The sequence below is a fragment of the Chenopodium album genome, chromosome 6 (assembly GCF_948465745.1).
Source record: "Chenopodium album chromosome 6, dcCheAlbu1.1, whole genome shotgun sequence".
NCBI classification, from domain to species: Eukaryota; Viridiplantae; Streptophyta; class Magnoliopsida; order Caryophyllales; family Amaranthaceae; genus Chenopodium; species Chenopodium album.
The window spans coordinates 44,535,109-44,559,407 of record NC_137839.1 but is presented as its reverse complement, the minus strand read 5'-3'; the positions used below and the strand labels follow the sequence as shown (position 1 = coordinate 44,559,407).

At 35.4% G+C, this 24,299-nt stretch overlaps 2 protein-coding genes across 2 annotated transcripts; one reads left to right on the top strand and one right to left on the bottom strand.

Annotated features, from left to right (window-relative positions):
* Nucleotides 1–8,879: 8,879 nt before the first annotated feature.
* LOC145634856 (putative F-box/LRR-repeat protein 23) lies at nt 8,880–12,149 on the bottom strand. Its single transcript, XM_081686199.1, has 3 exons — nt 11,586–12,149; nt 9,233–9,864; nt 8,880–9,089 (listed from the first exon to the last, which is right to left on the bottom strand). Exons 1-2 carry the CDS (start codon nt 11,939–11,941, stop codon nt 9,273–9,275), a joined length of 948 nt encoding a protein of 315 aa, XP_081542325.1. The 5' UTR covers nt 11,942–12,149; the 3' UTR covers nt 8,880–9,089; nt 9,233–9,272.
* Nucleotides 12,150–19,105: 6,956 nt separating this feature from the next.
* LOC145636923 (protein FAR1-RELATED SEQUENCE 1-like) lies at nt 19,106–20,347 on the top strand. Its single transcript, XM_081688456.1, has 2 exons — nt 19,106–19,270; nt 19,529–20,347. The coding sequence occupies exons 1-2, from the start codon at nt 19,106–19,108 to the stop codon at nt 20,345–20,347; spliced, it is 984 nt and encodes a 327-aa protein (XP_081544582.1).
* The last annotated feature ends 3,952 nt before the right edge of the window (nt 20,348–24,299 follow it).

The window sequence follows — 24,299 nt, the reverse complement described above, 5'->3', positions numbered from 1 at the left end:
AGATTGGGTCTTCCTCTTAAAAGTGCTACACGCTTATGGGTTTTCGAGCCACTGGATTAGGATGATCTCTCAATGCATCTCAATAGTAAGTTATAAGACAGTCATCAACAGGAAGACCTCTGAACACTTTGCTCCCAAGTGTGGTCTAAGACAAAGAGATCCACTATCCCCGTATCTCTTCATTTTCTATATGGATATCCTTTCTAGGATGGTGACCTTGGCAGAAGATATCAAACAATTTAAAGGGTTGAAAGTTTCGAGGAGAGCACCGTCTATCTCCCACCTGTTCTTTGCGGATGATGCAATGCTCTTTTTCAAAGCAACAGAGGACTCCTGTCTATGTATAGGGGACATCCTTCACAGGTTTGGTAAGGCATCGGGCCAACAACTTAATGTCCAGAAGTCTTTTGTGAAATTTTCCCCGGGGGTGGAGGATAGCACAAAATTATCTTTTAAAAGGATTCTGGGTATGACAGAAACAACCAATATGGGTACACACCTTGGTGCCCCGATTGATATAAGAGGAAAAAGGAGCCTCTCCTTTCAATTCCTAGTGGATAAGGTAACTGAGAAAATCATGGCTTGGGCTACCCTGTGCCTCTCCCAAGCTTCAAAACTTATTTTTATCAACACTGTCCTGGTAAGCATCTCGGCTCATGTTATGAAATGTATAAAGTTGCCACAAAGCATAGCAAACAGAATCGACTCCCTGATCACGAGATTTTGGTGGTCAAGTAATGGGAATAAGGGGATGCATTGGGTTAACAGGGCTACTATCCAACTCCCCAAGAGCATGGGAGGCTTAGGCATTAGAGGAGCTTCAAACCTAAACAATGCCCTACTCTTCAAGCAAGCTACTAGGATGCAGCTCAACCCGCAACTTCTTCTTTCTAGAGTATATAATGGTTTTCAGGCTGGGGGATCTGCAATATGGCAAGGCCTTATGTTAGGGTAGGAAACCCCTCGATGGGAAGGGCAAACTTTCAAAAGGTCACAGAAACTTTTAGGGAAGGTTTGTGTGGAAAGTTGGCAACGGAAAGAATATCAAGGCCATCAGCATGCCTTGGGTTAATGGTGATACGCCTCTAGTTAATTCGAACCAAACTTTAGGGGCCGCCTTAGGATGGAAGGTCAGTGACTTTATTGACAGAGAATCTTTGCAGTGGAAAGCAGGGAAGGTTAGGGAGTGCTTTGATTGGAATAGTGCAAAGTCAATTCTAGCTATGGAAATCTCCCATTCACAGGAAGATGACTTCCTATACTGGAAATTCCACCCGTCAAGCAGACACACAGTTAAGACAGGATACTACTTTTGCTCTAGGGCACAGGTGTTAGAGAGACCGCACATTGATAACAACGAGCAAGAGTTGGTAAAGGTCATCTGTAGGATGAATATCCAACCCAAATGGAAATTGTTCATGTGGAAGCTTTTTCATGATGGGATCGTAGTTAAACTTAATCTAGCTAACAGGGGAATACATTTAGATGCAATGTGTGGCCACTGTGGGTTGGAGTTGGAAGACAGTCAGCATCTTTTTAGGTTATATACTCTAGCAAAGGAAGTCTGGGAGAACTCCCTGGCAATTTGCTCTGACTCTACCGTTGGATCCAACATCATATCCTGCTTTTCTATAGCAAATATGGTATACAGGGATTCGTGGTGTTTTGTTTATCACCACTATGTGGGGATTGTTGGAAAACCAGGCATGCCAGAAGCTTTAATGGTGCAACTAGGACAGCGAGTCTGGTAAGGGAATTCATCAGTAAATCCATGGATGATCATGGGACTTACACTCAAAATGACAGGTATGAAGATGGAGAAGGGGATAGCAGGGAAGGTCCCATTTTGCCACTTGGTTTCAATCATGTGCACTTGGGGAAGGAAAGGGATGGATATGACAAATTTATCGTAGAAGTGGATGGGTCGTGGGATAAAAAGACGGGAAGGGCAGGGGTAGGTTGGGCGGTGTTAGGTTCGAGCGAAGAATATGGGAAACATGGGGTAGCTTCTTTAGCTTTGCACGGCGAAGCATGGGCGTGCATCGAAGCAATGAAATGGGCTCGGGCCAAAGGCAAACAAGGGGTTCTTATTCTCTCAGACTCGGTCTCTCTTCTAAGCAATCTACAGGATAGGCAAGGTAAGGACATCACAATAACTTGGATGTTAAAAGAAATTAGGGAAGTGGGCGAAACCTTCACAAGGTGCACGGTCCTAAAATTTCAGCGAGATCAAGTGCAGAGGGCAAATGACATGGCTAAGCGTTGTAGGCTCTCCCTATCTGATTATAGATAGGTTATTGTATTTCTAGTCCTTATTTTGCTATTGTCAAAAAAAAAAAAAAAAAAAAAAAAAAAAAAAAAAAAAAAAGCCAAATAGACTTGACTTAGCTTATCATAAATCGATACTTGTTAGTGCTCCCCTTAGTCCTTGTAGGATCAACCCTTACTTGCCCTTTCTACCCATTAGAGAGACCAAGTTAGGTTTTTATCTTTGGTAGGCTCGACGACTGCCCATCAAATTTTGGGTCATTTGCGTTTAACACAGCTAATTTAATAAAACGAAAATAAAAAACATTCAAACAAAGCTTTTTGATATTGGTGGTACTCTAGTAGTTTTTTAATTTAAAGGGTGGTAAATTAAAATAAAAATTAAACGGGTGGTTATTTTGAGAATGGATACATTTTTAGGTGGTAGTTAAAAAAACTTTCCTAAATAAAATGAAAACCCAATGTATTCAACAAAGCTAATTGAATTAAATGAAAGTCAAACACATTCAACAAAGCAAATTGAATCAAATGAAAGTCAAACACATTCAAACATATCTTTTTGAATCAAATGAGAGTTAAAAAAATTCAAACATAGCTTTTTGAATCAAATGAAAGTAAAACTCATTCAAACAGAGCTTTTAAAATTAAATGAAAGTCAAATGCATTCAACAAATATAATTTAATCAAATGAAAGTCAAACACATTCAAACAAAACATTTTTAATCAAACGAAATTCAAATGCATTCAACAAAGCTAATTGAATTAAATGAAAGTCCAACACGTTTAAACAAAGATTTTTGAATCAATCTAAAGACAAATGTATTCAACAAAGATAATAATTGAACAAAATGAAAGTCAAATACATTCAAACAAAGCTTTTTGAATCAAATGAAAATCAAAGAAACTCAAACAAAGCCTTTTGAATCAAATGAAAGCCAAACACATTCAAACAGAGCTTTTAAAATTAAATAAAAGTCAAATGTCTTCAACATAGCTAATTGAATTAAATGAAAGTCAAACACATTCAAACAAAGCTGATTAAATCAAATGAAAGTCAAACACATTCAAATAAAGTATTTTTAATTAAACGAAACTAAAAAGAATTCAACAAAGCTAATTGAATCAAATGAAAGTCCAACACATTGAAACAAAGATTTTTGAATCAAATGAAAATCAAATGTATTAACCAATGCTAATTAAATAAAATGAAAATCAAACACATTCAAACAAAGATTTATCAATAAATTAAAAATCACGCACATTCAAATAGAGCTTTTTAAAGTAAATGAAAGTCAAATGCATTAAACAATGCTAATTGAATAAAATAAAAGTCAAACACATTCAAACAAAGCTTTTTGAATCAAATGAAAGTCAAACACTTTCAAACAAAGCATTTCAATCAAACGAAACTCAAATGCATTCAACAAAGTTAATTGAATCAAAGGAAAATCTAACACATTGAAACAAAGATTTTTTAATCAAACGAAAGTCAAATGTATTTAACAATGCTAATTGAATCAAATGAAAATCAAACTAATTCAAACAAAGTTTTTTCAATTAAATGAAAGTCAAACACATACAAATAGAGCTTTTTAATGTAAATGAAAGTCAATTGCATTCAACAATATTAATTGAATCAAATGAAACACAAACACATTCAAACAAATATTTTAGAATCAAATGAAAGTCAAACACATTTTAACAAAGCTTTTTAAATTAAATGGATGTCAAATGCATTCAACAAAAATACTCAACGGTTCGCAGACCATATTTAGATTTACAGAAATACGAGACGGAACGCAATCCGTATTTTCTATTCTAATCTGGCCCCACTAGTTGCCATTTCATAAAACCTGCGGGAGAATATACATTCCATTCACTATTTGTGAATGGCACATGCATTTTACAACAATAAACAAGTAACGATGCACAAACAAGTGTAAACTAGTAACTAATTTAGGTCGTTAATCCCATTAACACACCTAATAAAACTAGTCTAAGTTGTTTAACCGATTATGTAATTTAGCGCAATTAAAATTGAAGCTCCCACTAAATTCCGCATCTATCTTAATTAACCCAATTAATTAAGCCGGTAAACCCAAAAAATTTCCAAAATAAAATTTTGCCAATGCCGCTCAAAATCGAGGCCTAGCCTCAAAAATTTAATTAAAATAATTAAAACCAAAATAATTAAATTAATTAGAATAATTAAAGCCACAAATTTTGCAAAATTAAAACCGAAAAAAACAAAGTGTGTCGGGTTGGCCTAGGCTATCAACCCAGCCCTCGTATGCATGCGTGTGCTTGGCACTACCTAATAGCTCCAGCCATGTGTGCTAAGGTGCTGCTAGGTGCTGCCTGGAACCCCGCACATTATGGCGAGCCAAGGCTGCAGCTATTATACTGCTGTCGTACCACGACCTTTCTCTCGCACACCCTCTTCCGCACCAAGCTGCGCACACATGCACCCACAACACAACAACACGCATCTCACATAGCACAGCCGTAGCGCGCTGCTGCCTTGCTGATGCGGCTGTGCTGCTGATGTGGCTGGGCGCACTAGCCACGCTGCTATTGTGAGGCACGCACCAAGTGCATCAGGGCAACCACATGTGGGCTGCTTAGCAGCCGGCTGGCCGAGGGTAGTGTGCCTTTGTTTGCATGCCACACTCTCGGGATTAAACATGAGTTTTTGCGTGACACAAACTAATTAATCCCAAATTAATTTTAGAATTTATTCAATGAGAAAAAATGAAAAATTATAACAAGTCCAACTTAAATAAATTCATCCATGTGCACTAAACCAAAATTATTTCCAAGAACTATTCTTTAATAAAATTGGTTCAACTTGGTGCAATGAAATAAATTAGGACAATACTCATTATTAATTTAATTACTTGAAATTAATCATGAGATTTTGGCAAAAATAAAGGGGAGTTGGAATTATAAACAAAAATATTCAAATAAAGATTCCAACTTTAACTTGTGTATACTTGAAAAATTATAACTTCCAATATGAAGATAAATGAAATTTCTATCACAAGATTCAAACATTATGATTCCAATCAACTTAAAATGATTAAATCAACAAAGTTCAGCTAAAAAATTTCATAGAATTTAGTAACTCAAAGTTTCAAACTCTTAAAATAATTGAAGGTTGAATCTTTAGTACTTAGAGGCCTTAAAGAATAAATTTTTCACACTTAATGCAATGGATTTGCAATTATGTGAAAACTTTAACCAATCTTTCAAGCACTAATTACTACAACGTAACGATGCTTAAAGAGGTTCAAAAATGCAGAAACATTAAGGAAAGAACCAAATACATAATTACCATAAATATGTCATTAAGATTCAAGGTTAGAAATACTTAAATTTTTTGTCAAAACGAAAAATCCCTCGTAAACGGCAATTTTGGTCAGATTTTGGCCTAAAACACAATCCTAAAAGGGTGAAAACATTTCCAGAACGCCTTTTCCACAAAAGGCCATAGTTAGCTGTAAAACAAGTTTAAAATTAATAAAACCGAGCTACTCATCTAATTAGTAACATAGAACCAGAAAAATAAAGCCATAAAAACACCTTGAAAATTATTATTATAAAAATAAATGAGCGAGGCTCTGATACCGATGTTGAGTTTTAATGAGTCCGACTCATCGCGAAAAATAAAACCCGAGCAAAGATCAAACTCACAATTAATATAATCAAAAGACATATTTAACAAGAATTAAGGAAATATGAAATTACCTTTAAAGCGTGCTTCGCTCGTTCACCGAGCTTTTACTTGAGAAAGCTCAAGTCTCGCAACGGGCGATAACCAACTACGGTACCCACTTGCAACACGACCCTAACTAGGTCTATTACTTGGAGGTTAGCCAAGTCCGACCAAACTACTCGAGTAATTATGAGTTTAAAGGTTTTCTCAATGGAGATGTCTTTTCTAACTCTTACTCATGTGAACAATCCCAAGGTATGCCTTGACTATTTATAAGCAGTGCTTCCTTGTGAATTCCACTCATTTTTCATGTGAGACTTTTTAACAAAAAGATCCCACATATACAGAATGTTTAATTCAATCCTTAGTTAAATAAACCAAGGAATAACAAAGTAACAAGTCTCACATGGTTAGGTGAGCACCACTTCCTCACTTGCTCCCCAAGGCAACTCACTTGCATTATGAGCTAACCATGTGGCACCTACCTTGAGCCCCAAGTTAACTTCGGTTGCGCCGCCACCTTTTTGCCCACGTCCATGACCCATCACCCGGGTTCGGGCCCCTTGCCACATGTCGCTGCCACATGATGGCTACCACGTGGCGCGCTGCCACTTGGTTGCTGCCACCCTGTACTGCCATATGGCACTACCACGTGGCACACTTCCATTTGGCGCGCTTCCCTAGCCTTTCGCGCGGTAAATTTTTGCTCAACTTTTAAGATTCGGTTCCGACGATCTAAGCTCGAAAACCGACGTCTTTGTTCACACTACTCGAGTGACTTATTAATTCGTCACGTCGAATCGTTAGTTGCTTGGGTGTGACCCGAAAGGTCCAATCAAGATTAAGCTGTAATATTAATTATACATTAATATTACTGATTGGAAGCGGCCTCCACCTAAGCATTCCGATCACTTGACCTCACTGAATAATTAGCTTTCTAATAATTTCGAACCATCTAGCGGAATAATGCACTTGTTTGAAGGACATCATTCTTATCAAAGACCAACTTGAATGGTTGTCTCATAACAGCCGAAGCATTGGTCATCATAGCTGGCCTTCTCTGCAGACGCCACAGTCGTCCGGCATAGAGAGAATAAACTTATGTCCCATGACATGTTTGGAAATGAACTTCCCAAAATCCCTCGCCATCTTCTCTCACCTGCTTTTGGGAACATGCAAATAATAAGGAGCACGTTCCAGCCGGCGTGATTAGTGAAGCAGACGACTTCGCCAATCGTTCCCCCCGTCTACAGACAGGGACTCTCTTGCAGAATTTAATTTTAAACGCACCTCCTCCGAGTCAACGGAGGCGCTATCAGAAGATGATAAATTAGTCATTATCAGAGCTATCGTCCGTGTTAGGGGCATGCCAGCAATGTCCTCCCCCATTTCCTCATTCGGCCCGGGAATTTGTCGTTCATTATCAGACTCCTCCAAAATCGAGGAGCCTTGGGCGTTAATAGCACTAGGCGGATGATCATGGACTTCAACAACAGGCGACCTAATGGAGCCTTCTGAGTATATGTTCAAGTTTTCTGAATGGTACCGGGTACCCTCCGTCCTATACGTCCTACTGGTTTGCTTCGTTCTAGCCATGGTGTCCTGCATAACACGGTTGAATTTGGAGAAGTTCCCAAAGGGGAGTCCTCGAATAAGCATTCGACACTCCTCACTAACCTAAGCCCTGCCGAGTGCGTTTGGAAAACCATTTTCGAAAAAAAAGAAACAAATATTAAAAAAGAAGAGCAGACGGTTACCTTACTAAGTGAAGGTACGATAAGCCGCTTGGAAAATCTAATCGACTGTTTGCATGCGGACTAGTGGCTAAGCGTCGGATGCTTTCACAAAAGAGGACAAGTTTTTAAAGTCAAATATTCAAAGATTCTCTCTAAAATCCATGCAAACGTGTGAATGCGAAGGAGGGGTCAACCCCTATTTATAGAAAGGGTGAAAAGTCTAGGGTAAAAACTCATATTCTACCTATGGTAAACGATAAAATGCCAAACCAATGATTGAGGCGACACTTGTCACAGGCACCACGTGGCATGCCACGTAACCCCTATGAGGGGCAAATGATTTGGGTATTTCTCCCCCGCCACTTGGAACAATGTGAGCTTGCCACATCTCACCTGAGAAGGCCTCCCAATGGAGCTCTCAAGGGATGACACGTGTCAAGCAGGTATCCCTTCAGGAATTAGGGGCCTTCAAGGCCCAATTCCCGAGGTAGCGCAAAACGGCACAGCCCAAATCCCTAGGTCATCAAACCCTAGGGTAGGGCACACTTTTATAGGAACCTATAAATAGGGAGATTCCCCTATTTATTGGGGCACATCTTAATCATTACATCATTTATTGCTCTCGAATTCAGAGAACACCTGATCTCGAAATCCGAGAAGATATTTACTTTCCGGACATTTTACTCTGAATCCATACTAACTTAACCTTCGTAGGCAAACCTCTGAACATTCGGAGCTCAGTTGTTTTGCAGGTACAAGCAGCTTTGTTGGACCCAGTCTTCGAGTTGTAACTCTCCGAGGGGACACAAAAACACCCGAAACAATAATCACCTACACCAAACTAATCCGATTCAAAATAACTTTATTCGATATTGAACAATATTTTATGGCACCAAATCGAACTTGAAAATTGAATGGTCCGAACCTAATCCAAAACCCAATCTAAATATCAAAATGACCCAATTCAAATGGATCTACCTGATATGAAGGACCAGATTGCATGCCTACGGTCTACATACAATACTAGATGAGGGGATAACTTTTTTTTTTTTTTTTTTTTTTTTTGGATTTAAAATAGCTTACCCACCTCCAGTAGGTGGGAGAATATGCAATATGATGTTTTAATCAAAGTCACATAGGATTTTGGTGAATCATCATCATAAACCGTTTATAATAGCTCTTTTTACACACAAGCAATCAAGCACACACCATCTTTAAACGATATTCACATTAATACAATTATACAAGCACAAACTAACAGTCGGTAGCACAGTAATAAGTTTCGAAAACTACTTAAATTGTTCTACTACCCTCCAAAGATCAGATCATTTCTCCGGGTTTTTTTTCTCGTTGATACCCTTGCATTGCCACTAAAAGGAATAAGAGAAATGGGAGTTAAAAAAAAAAAAAAAAAAAAAAAAAAAAAAAAAAAAGGCTTTCATTAAAACAAAGGTACTACTAATCATGAGAAAGCAAATACAAGTCTAGCGTCAAGGAGAATTTAAGAGCTTACCAAGTATGGCTTTCCTTGGAACTTGTGGCTGAACACACAACTAATCATACACATCTGCATAGTAGGGGAGTTCATCATCATCTGAGAATTCATAATGATCACCATCAGAAATGTAGTCCATGTCATCATATTCATCTGCGTAGATTTCATCGAAATCACTATCATAATCTGTGGTAAGATAGTTGTAGTCATCAATAGAATCATTGGGACGACGCAAGTCCTTAATCTTTTCAAAACATCTCTTCACCAAATTGCCCTCAAGATGCACGTGAAAACATGCACGCAGGTCAAGAGACTGAAGATGAGGACAATTATTTAAAATGGCTTTCAAACCATCATTTGTCATGCTATTTCCAATGAGCTGAAGGTGGCGCAATTCACGCATGCTTGCTGCAATTGCCAGTGCCTCATCATCACAAGCTAAACTTGGGTTTCTAGATCCTTGCTGATTCAATTTGAAAGTTTTAAGGAAGGGGCAACGAAGAATAAAGTTTAGAATTTGCTCTCCTGAGAATGAGACCAGAGTAAGCTCAAGCTCCTCCAGTAAAGGAAACTTTTCAAATGCTTCAATCAGTGCATCAGCGGATATTTTATAGCAGCATGCAAGGCGAAGGTGTTTAAGAAGACTTGATCTGCACCCCAGATATAATGGTCAATAAACATCTGAATCTCTAATTGCACCAACATCAAAAATCGCCAAAGTATACAAGCCAACAAACACTATAAAGTGAGCAACAAAGCAATAACACAACTATAATCTCCGTTTTTAAAATTAAAATGGGCTTTTAATGCTTACCAAGGTACAGTGATTAATTACTTGCAGTGTCAGATAAATTTGAACTGTAATTCAGATCTTAATTATAATAAGCAAACATATAGTAATGACACTAATGAGATAACCAAGCTTAATATTATCAATAATAATCAGCAAACAAATAGTAATGACACTAATGAGATAACCAAGCTTAATATTATGGCTAGTATATTCAAAGCAATTATACCACTGTATAAAACATTCCTATTCAAAAATGCAAATACAGTTACTGCAAAGTAGTTTCCACCCTAGTCATGATCTGAAACACCTCCCCTAATAAGAGTAAAGATGTTGTTCATGACCTACTTAATCCACAGCCAAAATGCACAATATTGAAAAAGAAGAAATTGATATCATGGATTCAACAATGAGCAAACACACAGGAGATGCATCAATTATAATAAGAGTGATAAAGAATTGGCTAGACACAGTTAACCATAACCTGTAGTCTACACAAAAGATACGATGACTGATCAAATTGCGACCAATGGATTTTTGCTTTTACTAGTTTATTTACCTATAGCATCCTCTAAAGAGGGAAAGTTAGTTAAAATTCCAGAATATAGTTGGTTAAACCTTATTCATGACAGGTACAAAATGATGTCCACTATTGCACTTTAACAAACATCATAAACCAACAAAAATCGGAGCATTCAAATCATAAATAAGGTTTAAACCTATAAGAGCTACCTAAAACGCTAATGCCAAACACACCCCTAAAGAGAAGTCAGGGATTTTCAATGTTCAGAACTAGTAACACTGTTATAAACGAGCAGCCCTCCAAATCAGAATATACAGGTCATCCTAGTGCACATAAGCAACGATTCTAGCATGGTTCTGAACTCATGATCCCTCAAACACAAGCAGAAGTCTGGAGCAATGAAAGCTTCGGAACAATTGAGTAAACACAGTAACAAACTAATTTACTAGAGCAGGAAATCAACTCCAGAAAGCTAGCCAAAAAAAATGATTATGAACCGCCCAAACATAGTTTCCTTTACCATTTCTTCCATTTTGCTCTACATAGGAGGAGGCGAGGAGCAGTCTTAATTCCACATCATCACATCGAACCAAGAAAGCAGAAATGTGTGATTTTATGCAACATTATAACCGATAAACAATTTCATAAAAGAGTTGCAAATTGTACCTACACTCTTTTCATAGCCAAACTAACCGCAAATTATGAATTGGTTGTTATCTTGCAGCTAAATTTAATACCAACTAAGGAATCAGTTAATTCCCGACTAAAATAGCAGAAATCACCTGAGACTAGAACACAATTGAAAGAGTAATAAACTATAAAGAAAACATCAACAAACCAACAAGTCTTATATAGGATAATCATCTTCATTTAATAAAATCAAAACCCCATAAACATGAACAAATCACAAATTAACAAACTAATTTGCAATAAACATTAAAAACTACATTAAAACAAATCGAAAGACAATCATCAATTAAAGCAATAATCCATTAATCAAATAAAAAATCTCAAAAAATAAAATTAAAACTGCAAAACTGATGAACAAACAAACGTACCTTTGCGCAATATGCATAACAAGTTCATCACAACCAAAACCCTCGATATTGAGATTGATCAAACCACCAGAGCTACGATCAACAGCACTGTACAACATTTTCTGGTATTTATCCGCCAATTCAGGTTCATCCAAATTCAACATCACAATGGAACGCCACATTGATGGATCTTTGCAGAGACTGTACCATAATTTACACACAAATTGAGCGGTTTCAAGGATTTCAATGGCCTCCAATTTCATCAATATTATCAGTGTTACATCGCGCGGTAATTCTAACCAGTTTCGAGGTTCTTCTATGGAAGAAGGAGTTGGTAATAGGGATTGGATTGACGACAAAGCTAGGGTTTCCACCATTTTACACACTCTCTCTTTTTCTTAGTATTTCGCTCCACAATCTCTCTCTTTCTCGCACTGTTGCACTGAGCGCCTGATCCGTGGCGATAGTGCGTCAGTGGACAGACATCGAGAGTGAATACGGGAGTCAATTTAAGTAGGAGTGTAGGATTGTAGGATGGGGTTCAAATCTGATTGGGGTGGCAATTCAACTAAACCCGACCTGCTGAACGGAATTGCCACGCTTTAGGCAAAATATACCACTACAGCATAATAGGTAGGGGGGTCAATCGGGTTTTCGGTTCGATTTTCGATTTATAACGGGCCGGTTTTTAACGGGTTGGAATTCTTATCGGGTAAGTTCGGGTCAGTTTTAAATAATTTTGGGTCGTATCGGTTTGGTTTATTTTTATCACAGTTTCTTTTCGGATCGGATTCTAATCGGGTTGGGTTATAATTGGTCCGGCTCATAATCAGTTCGATTTAAATTAGGTCGGTTTAAAAACGGGGTTTATCAGTTTAAATCGGGTTTTGGTTCAAAACATATTGGGTCCTAATCGGGTCGGGTTGTAATCGGTTCAGGTCATAATCGGTATGAGTTGAACTCAGTCGGTTTGACAACTTATTTTGCCATTTTTAAACGGGTTTCGTTAACGTATATCTTCTAGTATACCCTCTACATTCTTTAATTAGTTATTCCAGTAGATCATATTGAGGATTAATTAGTTGTTTAGCTTTATGTCCCTTTTTTGTATAATGATTTTCAGAATCAAATGATATTAACAAATCTAGATTTACCTTTTGATTCAGATTTTTTTTAATACAGTTTAGTGTTCTACAAGCCATTGCTCGTAAAAGGAGGATAATATTTTATCATAAGAGTTTCATTGACATCAAAAACCTATTCAATATAAATACTTTGTATTTCAAATTAAACCCTTTTGTTTTACTGTCGATAAAAAAAAAAAAAAAAAAAAAAAAACAAAAAAAATCCTCTAGGGTCATAACAGGTTACGCACTTACAAGTTATAAACGGTTTGGTTATAACCGGTTACGGGTTGTAAACTGTTCAGTTATAATTTAGTACGGGATATAAATGGTTCGGTCCTAACTAGTTACAGGTTGTAAGCGATTTGGGTTTATCGGGGTTTTGTCGGGTTTAAACGGTTTCAGTTTACAATGGGTCGGGTTGCTACCGGGTTCGGAAGTACTCGGTTCGGGTTGTTCTCGGTTTCGGGTTGTATCAGTTTGGCTTGATAACAGGTACGGTTCATTATCGGTTCTCAAACATTTGGATCGGTTCAGTTTCAAGTTTTGAAAAATCGGGTCGGGTCGGTTTACGGTTTTAAAATAACAAGCTCTTATCAGTTCGGTTCCTTTTCGAAACGGTTCGGATTCACCAGTTCGGGTCAGTTTTTGACAGCTCTAATAATAGGTTATAGGTGGTAGGTATTTTCGGAGAAAATAATCAACACTAAGGATAACGAAAAGTACCACTACATGTATAATAGTACATAAAAAGTATTATTAAAATAACTTATACTTTAATGGTATACTACCTCCGTTAAATGTTATGTGCAACTTTGGGGTATTATGTGTGAGATATAAAATATTCCAAAGTTGCACATAACATTTAACGGAGGTAGTATTATATATGCATATAATACACAAAAATGTACCACGGTAAAAAAAAAAAAAAAAAAAAAAAAAAAAAAAAAAAAAAAAGGAAAATTTGTTAGAAACAACCTTTTAAAATGTCCACTTTATTTAAAACAACGTTTTAAATATATATATATATATATATATATTTTATTTTATTTTTTTTAGCAATTTCAAACCACATTATAAATTTTTTTTGTAAAAGACAACCAAATGCTACTTTGCGGCGTTGACTCTATTTTTCCCGATGTTGACCACTAGTGTACAACGCACATGAACTCGTATATTGCTTAATACACCAATTTTCCCTCCAATTCACTCGTACTAAAAGAGAAATGAAAGAGAAGCAGTGGTTTTAATAGGAGTTATTTGGAGGGAAAAGGGGTGTATTAATCAATATAGGAGGTCATGTGACTCGCACACTCGTGGTCAACATCAGGAAAAAAAGATTCAACGCCGGAAAGTAACATTTGGTTGTCTTTGGTAAAAAAATTTTATAATGTGGTCTGAAATTGCAAAAAAAAATTAAAAGGTTGTTTTAAATAAAGTGGACACTTTTTTTTTTTTGAATAGCAAAAATATTTCATTAATTAAAAGTCATACGACATCTACAATAGAGATACGACGTTAACAAATACATAAGATATTGAATTAAATAGAATTTTCCTTCATAAAAACTACGATCGTCGAGTAGATCCTGCACTGCGGAGCATTTCCCGCTTTTATCGCTGAAAATTACAGCCTTGTTGGAGAGACAATCTAACGATCCTTTGTAGCCGTGAGGATGTTTTCCTTCTGATTCATCTGTTCGTATTCGAAAACTTGATAACTTTTTCACCAACGAAATAATTTCACGACAATCCATTAGATCTGCTACCATGGATTCAAAACTAATAAATTTCTCCCTCGAAAAGAGGAGATAAACCTTGTCTTTCGAAGGAGGTCGAAAAACCCTTGTCTTTCGAAGGAGATCGAAAACCCTTTCTTTCGAGGGAGAAAAGTTCCTCCCAAAAGGAGGAAGCATTATTATAAACCTAAAAAAAACAATAAAGAAACAAGGATTGGGGCTTTCCACCGATTAAAATCGGTGGAAGCCCCTTCCAAATTCAACAATGGAGGCTAGAGTTTTGGAGAGAGAAAGGAGGAGAGAGAGGATAGAGATAAAAGTGATATAAAGTGGACACTTTAAAAAGTTGTTTCTGACAAATGTTCCAAAAGAAAAACATCAAATGGTATATATATATATATATATATATACATATATATATATAGGATCATGTGAGAACATAAGCATAGAATAGGAATTAGGAACTAATCTGGTGCGTTGATCGTCCTTAATCCAACGGCTGACATTCCACCCGTTTTTTTCATTTCAGTAATGGCATTTTAGTAATTTTTCCACTTTGAATGACCTCCTTTCTTTTTCTCTCTCTTCCTTTCATTTTCTCTCTTTTCGCGTCCTCATTTTCTCTCTCTAACATTGCTTTCTCCGCTGCGCCATCTGTTCTTCGATTTTGCGAATTTTTTTGCCCAGATTTTTCGATTTTGACCTTCAATTACATCGTATTCTTCGATATTTTTTCATTCATTAAGGTAATTTTCTAATTATATTTGTATTTTCGTTGTTTATTTTGATTTTATTGTTTATCTTATTACAGGTTTTCCTATTTAGGGTTTCTTATCGTAATTTTTATCAATTTTTACTTATTAATTGTTCTTTGAATTATTCTATACAATTTAGTGTTTTATGTTTACAATTTTGGTTTTTAATTTCTATTTTATGGTTTTACACTTACGGAATTCATTGTAGATGTTTTCTGCATATAGTTGATATATTGCTTGCTGTTATTAATCAAGTAGTATAATTTGTTGTTGTTTTAAATTTACTTTTTGCATTCACTCATTAACTTCTCATTATTAGTTTTACTTAATCCTTATAACATCATGTTTTTTAGTTTCTTCAAGTTTTTAAATTTTTTTTTACTTTATGCTCTAAGTCATTTACGTTTTAGTAAAACTCTAATAGTTTTTATTAGTACATTTTTTTAAAAAATTTGTTTACTTTTAGTTATAGTTTATTTACTTTTATTTATTGTTTGTTTACTTTTTCCTTCGATTCATTTACTTTTCAAGAACATGTCTGAAAGTGTAGAGCATTGTTCTTCTTCTGTCACTACTGAAGATAACAATGTAAGAATTTTCAAAACACTCACTCAGCCTTTGCTTCCTAAAATATATTATAATTCTGGAGGTGATAAAGAGTATATGCCAGGTTGTTCTTTGGAAAACAAACCTTTTGCTGGAATGATATTTGATACTCTTCAAGATGGTATTGACTTTCATTACAAATATGCTAATGAGTGTGGATTTAAAGTCCGTTCTAGTACTATTAAATCACAAAAGAATAAGGATGATCCTACTGGTAAAGGAGTTACTGTAATTAAATATTTATTATGTAGCAAAGAAGGGTATGTGACAAATAACAAGAAATCTGGTAAACCAGTTGAAGGTTCTTGTTTAAAGAGAAAGACTGTGAAAAGAGTTTGTTGTCCTGCTAAGATAAAATTTAGGTTTTGTACTTGTGGGAAGTATATGTTTTATTGTTTTTATGAATCTCATTCTCATCCTTTTTCTACACCTATTACATAGGCGGGTTACTAAACATGAAGTTGGTTTAAATTTTACTCATAAAAAGTTTATTTTTGACAACTGAAAGTTAAATATAGGGGTTGTTATGTCTTATAGGATCATGAAAGAACTTTGTGGTGGGTTTCAAAATGCCAAGGGCAGTAAAAATGATTTCAAAAATTTTTCTAGGGACTTGAACGTTTATATCTCTAATGTTGATGGTGCAATGTTTGTTCAGAACCTTGAACAAAAAGTGAAAACCAGTAAAGGGGGTTATTATTTTGATTACTGTGTTGATGAAAGCAGGCATTTGACCCGTGTCTTTTGAGCTGATGTTATTGGTAGAAGAGATTATCAATTATTTGGGGACTCTTTATCTTTTGATTCTACCTATGATAAAAATAAATATTCATTAGTTTTTTGTCCTTTTACTGGCGTTAATAATCACAAGAGATGTGTTACATTTTATGCTGCTTTATTATCTAAAGAAGACATAGATTCTTTTTGTAATACCCCGTATTTTCATACGTATTTTATAATTAATTAATTAAGAATTATTTTATAAAAAGGGTATTTTAGTAAATTCATTATTTGAGGCCAAAATAATATTTGAATTTTGGCGCCAAATATAAGTATTTAATCATTTGAATAATTAATTATTTTCGAATTTCTAAATTGATAATATAGGTTTAATTATCTTTTTTAAGGTCGGTCCATATTTTATTATACTAACTATTTCAAGAGAAATATCTAATATACATTATGTATTTAACTAATTTTATATTATCTAAAATATTTATTTATTCAATTATTTTATTATTATTTTTGTATTTATATTAAAATAAATTATTGTGAAACGTGATTTGATCGTGTTTTGAAGAGTGATTGTTATCACTTTAGTTTGTTAATTATTATATTTTAAATTAACCTCTAATTTTCTTCTTCATTATCTCATTTTGTTTATATGTTTCTTCTCCCAACCATATGTATATCCATTTAAATTTTCTTATCTTTTAACCCAACTATAAATCTAGACTTAATTTGATTCAAGTACCTTAACAACCCCAAAAACTTATCACATTTTCTAGTAATCATATCACACCTTAAAATCTATCCTTTCTACACTCTCAAAACTATAAATAGACCCTTAATTCTTCCCACTTATTCACACCAATTCTCTACTTTTCTTCTCCTCTTTTTACACAAATCATCCCGTTTATCTTTGAAGCCAATTTTCGGGAACTTCTGCTTAGTTTATGGGGTGTTAACGTTTCACAGAAGATTGTTCCTCTCAAAAAATTCTTGAGTTTAGGCTCAAAAATCACCCAATTCAGAGTTATATCAAAGGAGTTACAGCCTCTGCAAGTTCTGCTTATTCTTTCCAACGCAAATCCAATTCTTCTCTTTTCCTTGGTTTCTTATCTTTTCTTATTCTCTTATCTTATTAAATTATTATTATTATTATTATTATTATTATTATTATTATTATTATTATTATTATTATTATTATTATTATTATTATTATTATTATTATTATTATTATTATTATTATTATTATTATTATTATTATTATTATTATTATTATTATTATTATTATTATTATTATTATTATTATTATTATTATTATTATTATTATGGGGGATTTATAAATAATTATTATGAGTAGTTTTAATTATATAAAATCAGATTTTTAATAATGTTTATGTTGAAAGGTTCATGTACATATAGTTGGGAGGTTTTAATTTAATTATTTGTGATTATTTGTTAACCTTATATTGATTAAGGTTATATTTATTTGTAGGGTGTATTCAATCAAGGTTCTTGAGGTTCTTTTTGTGTGATTTTTCTAGCAAGGATCAAGGTACGTTTAGGTGGCTAGATATCTTTGAAAGTAATTGGGTTGAATAACATGTTTTAAATTTACATGATTTAATTGGTGATTGAATTAAATTGATTTTGAAATAAATTATGTTTGAAGATATTTATTTTAATAAAAGTATTTGAATGATTGATTTTAAAATCATGTTTTGAATGGTTTGGATTACTTATCGTGTTTAAATAATATTGGGAACTATTGGATATTGAAAGGATTTATTGAACCATTAAATTATTATTATTATTATTAATGCTTTATAAGCATGTTAGTAATCTCACTATGCGGATTTGATTTATTGATAAGGCCTTTGCCTTTGTATGACCGGGTCTTTCCTCAAGAATAGTCTTGTAATATAAGGAGACTAGCTTGGGGGGTGTGCACACTTGAGTGAGGAATTGGATTAAAAGGAATTGGTTCTTAATAAAGGAATTGGTTTTATTAACTATTATTTTGAATATTGAATCATTGGAATCGGTTTTGGAATAATGAGTTTTGAATTTATTGGGTTAATTATTGGAATTGGCTTTAAAAGCATGTTTGCAAATAAATTGAGTTTACACTATCTTGCACTTATCGTACTTAGCATATTTTGCTAATCCGTATTTCTTATTTGTTTTGGTTTGCCCTATTTACCGTAATGGTAAGCAGTGTTGACTATTTTCAGGTGGAGTCATGAATGAGCATATGGGAGTCTAGGGATTTGCTTCACCTAGTTTAGGAATGTTGGTCTTGTCTTTATTTTTGAGGGCTCATAACAATGTTACTAGTTTTATAAGTATTAATAAAAGAAAGTTGAGTTTCCGCTGCAGGTTTTGTTGTTGAGTTAAGTATTTTGAGTAGCCTTGCGTAATCACGCGGCGGTAATACGCCCAAGTCTATCTCTACGGTATAATTATACGTATTATACTGGTATTTTCGTAGAGGGAGATTTGGGGGTGTTACACTTTTGTGTGGCTATTTCAAACTTTTTTGAAGTGTATGGGAAGATAACCTCTTGTATTATCACTAATCAAGATCCTACAATGGGTATTGCCATAGAAAAGGTTTTTACCAAGACTAAACATAGGCTATGTATGTGGCACATAATGAGGAAAGTACCTGAAAATGTTGGAACTGCTTTTTGTAATGAAACTAATTTCCTGAAAAAGCTAAGTGTAGTAGTTTGGGATAGAGAAATTGATCCTCATGTATTTGTTGATGGCTAGAATAGTGTTTTGGAGGAGTTTGACCTTGTCGATCATGAGTGGTTTGCATACATGTTTAAGATTAAACATCTTTGGATTCCTACATATTTTAGGAACTTATTTATGGGTGGGTTACTGCGTTCTACTTCTAGGTTTGAAGGTGAAAACAGTTTCTTTTGTAATTTTACAAACCCTCATGTGACCTGTGTTGAATTCTTTGTCCGTTATGAAACTGCTCTTGATGCTCAAAGGCATGAATAGGATGAGTTGATCAGGCTTAATAAACTCAAGCCTCAATTGGTTACTCATTTACACTTGGAAAAGCACGCTGCTGTTGTTTATACTCGTGCCATATTTTATGATTTTCAAGAAGAATGCCGGGGAGCCTGTCTTTCATGTGGTGTTGAAAGTTGTAGTTCTTTGTATGGAGATGGTGTGGAGTTTTCTATTATTGTTGATCATGAGAAAAGGAAAATTTTTGATGTAACTTTTAACTTGGCCACATATGAGTCAAGTTGTACTTGTAGAATGTTTGAGAGTCAAGGCGTTTTATGTAGACACATTCTGTTTGTAATAAAAGAAAAATGTATACATGAAATTCCCGATCCTTGTATCTTGAATCGTTGGAGAAAAGATGTTCTAAAGAAAGATTCTGTCATAAATGTTGCTTTAGATGATGCTTCTAAGTATGATAAGAAGAAGCAATTGGTCAGTGATGTATGGTCCAAGATTTTCAGTTGTGTGAATTTAACTGACCAATCTGAGGATGATTTATCTGAGCTTATTAGGACATTATCTTCATTTGAGGAGCAGATGATATCAAAGAATAATCCTGAAAATGCACCTAGTTCAAAAGAGGTGAAAGATGCTGATATTCAAATTTTGGTTGGGTCAAATGAAGTAGATGTAAATATCTTGCCTCCTAATCAGTGTCTTAATAAAGGTTCTGCCAAAAGTTCAAAGCGATTGAAGAGTGTAAAAGAAATAGCTACTGAACAAAAATCCAAAAAGGGCATAACCTGTAGAGCTTATGGGCAATATGGTGTTTCCCATGACAGTAGAAACTGTCTAAACAAGTAATTTTTCAGGTATTTTACTTTTAAATGTGTTCGATTTATGTACACACCCATTTGTGTCTCCCCAAAACCAAACCCAACGTTGAATACCTTTCATGTCATTTGATTATTGAACGAGGTGAAAGTGTGAAAAGTCCAGTGATGAGGATGTTTTTATTAAAGTATCTATTCTTTCTGTTTTTGAAAATATTTCTTTTCTTACCCTATTTATGAAAAAAGTGCATTCCAGTTTAGTTTGGTCCATGATATGGGTCCAACAGTAGTGTAGTTGGATGGGGTTTGAAAAGACCTTTCCAACGATATATTATAAGCCCAATTCCGATGAATAATGAGGAAGTTATGGCCAAAATATTAAACTGGGCCCGATTTGGTTCTTACATACGGCCCAATGATCTAGAGGAGGGCCTATTATTAATTATCATTCCTAAAGCTATTAGGATTGATTATAGTCTTCTAGGATACTCTAGAAGGTTCTTTTGAATCCTAATGGAGTTAGGATTGATAATTATGTTTCAAAGAGTTTGAAATTGAATGAAACTAGCGTTAGTTTAAAACAGATAAAAGAGTTAAGAAACGCGTATCTTGCACCGTCGAGCACACGTCTCTGGAGTAACCGATTTGTGTTGCATTTTGTTGTTGTGACAACCTTCCACAAGCTAGGGAACGCCATCTTGCTGTTTTGATGTTCACTCATCTCTGAACAATGGAGCCTTTTTGATATGTCCACACGTCTTTGAACAAAGAGCTTCTTTTTGTTTGACGATCTTCCTCAAGCTAGGGGATACCGCCTGAAGACTTCTACGCCTGTAACTGCCTCTAATTTCCACTCTGATAGTCTTCTGCAAGCCAGAGAATACTATCGAAGATTGCTTCGCCTGAAACGATCCTCAGTTGTTTGCGATACTTCGAGTGATGACAATCCTCTTTTCTTTGGGAACAGTTGTCAACACAACTCTTGTGTGATGTATGACGATCCGATTTAGGGAAAGTTATCAATGCTTCGTAACAATCAATCCTTGGAAATGTTGCTACAATGAAGCGACAATCCGTATCTCGGAAAATTTGCCAAAATCCTATTTTGGGAAAAGTTGACAATGCTTCGTAACAATCTGTCAATTTGCTACGATCGACAATCCACATCTTGGAATATAACTCTTGAAAGCAATCCACCTTGGAAATTTTCCAACGCATTGCGACAATCATTTTAGGAAAATATTGCCATTATTGACAATCCGCGTCTTGGAACATTTGCAGAAAAAAGAGTCGACCGACAATCCACTTCTGGAAATTTTGCCACTTACTGAAATGAATGACAATCCACGTTAAGGAACCTTTGCCGAAATTTATGATGAGTACAGACCTACGACAATTCTTTGGGAAATTTTTCCATAGGGAACTATGTGTATGATAATCCAATCTCGGAAAACTTACCAGAGATGACAATCCAAACTTTGGAAAAACTTGCCAAACAGAGAAGGAGCACGACAATCCACGCTTGGAAACTTTGCCAGAGATGACAATCCAACCTTGGAAAAATTGTCGTTGAAGAAGAATGTGCGACAATCCATATTTGGAAATATTGTCAGTTAGGGATGACAATCCAATCTTGGAAAAATTGTCGTATAAGTGCTTGTTTTGCTTTAGAACCGATGTGTTGGTGCTTGTAATGAGCCAATGCTTAGGCGCTTAAGCTAAGTGAGATGATCGTCGTCAGGTCAATTACTTACTGCGATTGTAATCGAGTCGACTACTAATCATGTTAATTTGCTTATAGGGGCTAACTAGCGTACCAAGGAACCCAAAATTGCTGTATGAGGTCCGCATAAACTAATATGGGGCCAACGTATCCTGTCGCTGCACCGGCGCCTGCTGGAAGACTCTGGCGCTGCACTTTGCTTCTATTGCTAGGCGACAGATGTTGTCGCTAGGCGACAGCCTTGTCACCTGGCGCTGGAGTCTTCCCTATTTTGCTCTTGCTGCTGCTGTTGCTCGGTTTTGCTTCGAAGTTTGAACTTAGTCGTTTCCTTTCAACCAAATCCGCTCAAATCTTTTGTAAATTTAAGCTCTTCATCTCTAATTTACTGATCCCTGTTATTTTGCTCAAACTCCTCTCATCTTGGAAGAATATCTTGTGTTCATATTATCGGTTTTTCGAAAAAATCCGGGAATGTTCTTGCTTGCTGGGATGCACCTGCATTTATATCTTTGACTATAGGACTTTGCTAATCTCTTTAATTATCTTAGGGTTGACCTAAGGTTTAGTGTTGCTTGACTCATCATGACTCAAGGTATAAATTTGACTCATTGTGATTGACTTGAGGTTAACTCGACTCAATGTGACTCACGACATGACTCAATGTGTACATGACTCGTGTGTGCATTGTAATGTGATCGTGCGACTCGAAAATGCAAAAAAGAAAAAATTTTCTGTCATTTTTGTGGAGGGTATCGACTTTCTCCCGAAAAAGAAAGACGCGAAAAAATAAAGAAGCGAAGTTTTTGAAGGTGCATGTTGAATGAGCTTAATCCGTTAATGTTGTCTCTCACAGTACAAATATTGTAACATCTTAGATTATCCTAGTTGACTCAATAATGAAAGTATTTAGGTGACTTAGGCGCAGAGGCTAAGTACTTCATACTTTGTGATGCAATGATGATTGATATTGATATGACAAAGCATGCTTCATCGTTGTGTTAAGATTTCATGACATAAGGTTCCTAAGAGGAATTATATTTGGTCATGTATCTGTGATGTGTGTGATAGTGACACTAAAGTTAGGCCGCAATGGCTAAGTGTGTGGAAAAATTATTTCAAGAAGAGTCAAATGATGGTGACTCTTAGGCTAGGTAAGCTAATGATGTAGAGATCAAGCCCCCAAGTCTAGCTCTACATGAACAGGGATGAGCATTGTAGATCCTTTGATATGATCATGGTGTGAGTGTGTGAATGTGAATATGAATGCATGTTTATTACGGCCGCACCTCGATGTGAGGTTGTCTACGTATCCGTTAAGAATCAGGTCGAACGTAGCTCTAGCCGGACCTCGCACAAGTATGTGTATACCTCAAAAAGGTCTTTGTAAGGGTTGTAATGTGGTTAGGCTAAAGGTTGAAGAAGAAAGGGACAAAAGCTGAAGACCCTAGATAAGCCCCAAAGGTGTGCAACCTTGCTTTTGAATCTTTGTATTTTTATGCTTGAAGCTTTTAACTCTTTTTTAGCTCTCTCTTTTGCTTTAGCTTTTATTTTATTTTTATAAATGTGGGCAATCCCGATCATGCAGTCTATCACTCACTTGGCATTCATGTTTCTCAGGCACGGTACCGAACACTCGATAAGAAACGCTATCTGAGACGTGTTCATATCAAAGACATGTTCATGTCAAAGATATTGGAACACTTGCCCTTTTGTACACTTTTATTGTTTTTTTGCTTATTTTTTGATATTTTAATCTTTTGAAGTCACTTAAGCTTTTGTTCTTTGAAAATTGCATCAAGTTACACACCATCCCATCCCAAGGTTAGGTAGATGTGGGTTGAAGAAAGAAAGGTCTATTGTTAGACGAGGCTCAAAGTGGTTTATCAAGAAATGATGTATATTTGAAGGGTGAAAGGTATGATATGGTGTGGCTAAAAGAGGTGCCTCAAATCATTGGTATACCTTATGCTTAGTTCGACAAATTTTTTTTTTTCTTTTGGATGCAATGCAATGATTATATGCAAGGAAATAAATGCTCATTTTATTAAAAGGGGAAAAAGAAAAAACCTACAAAATAAATCTAAGGGAACAGAAAGGTGCCTATTCTAGACTTATTGGGGAAAGGGAAAAATGAAAAAGAAATAGAAAAAGAGGTCATGAAATCTTGTCGTTAAAGCTCGCCTCTTGTCTTGTGTCGTTTGCTTCATCACCACCCAGTCTTCTCTCTAACTAGAGGCAATGGGATCTTGTTTGCTTCTAT

What these genes read in the sequence shown, in the direction of transcription:
- LOC145634856 (XM_081686199.1), bottom strand. Translation starts at nt 11,941, where the DNA reads ATGGTGGAAACCCTAGCTTTGTCGTCAATCCAATCCCTATTACCAACT. An exon ending in GTTATGCATATTGCGCAAAG is followed by an intron (nt 9,865 to 11,585) that starts GTACGTTTGTTT and finishes TCTGGGGTGCAG; the next exon opens with ATCAAGTCTTCTTAAACACC.
- LOC145636923 (XM_081688456.1), top strand. Translation starts at nt 19,106, where the DNA reads ATGGGTATTGCCATAGAAAAGGTTTTTACCAAGACTAAACATAGGCTA. An exon ending in ATAGAGAAATTGATCCTCAT is followed by an intron (nt 19,271 to 19,528) that starts GTATTTGTTGAT and finishes AGGCATGAATAG; the next exon opens with GATGAGTTGATCAGGCTTAA.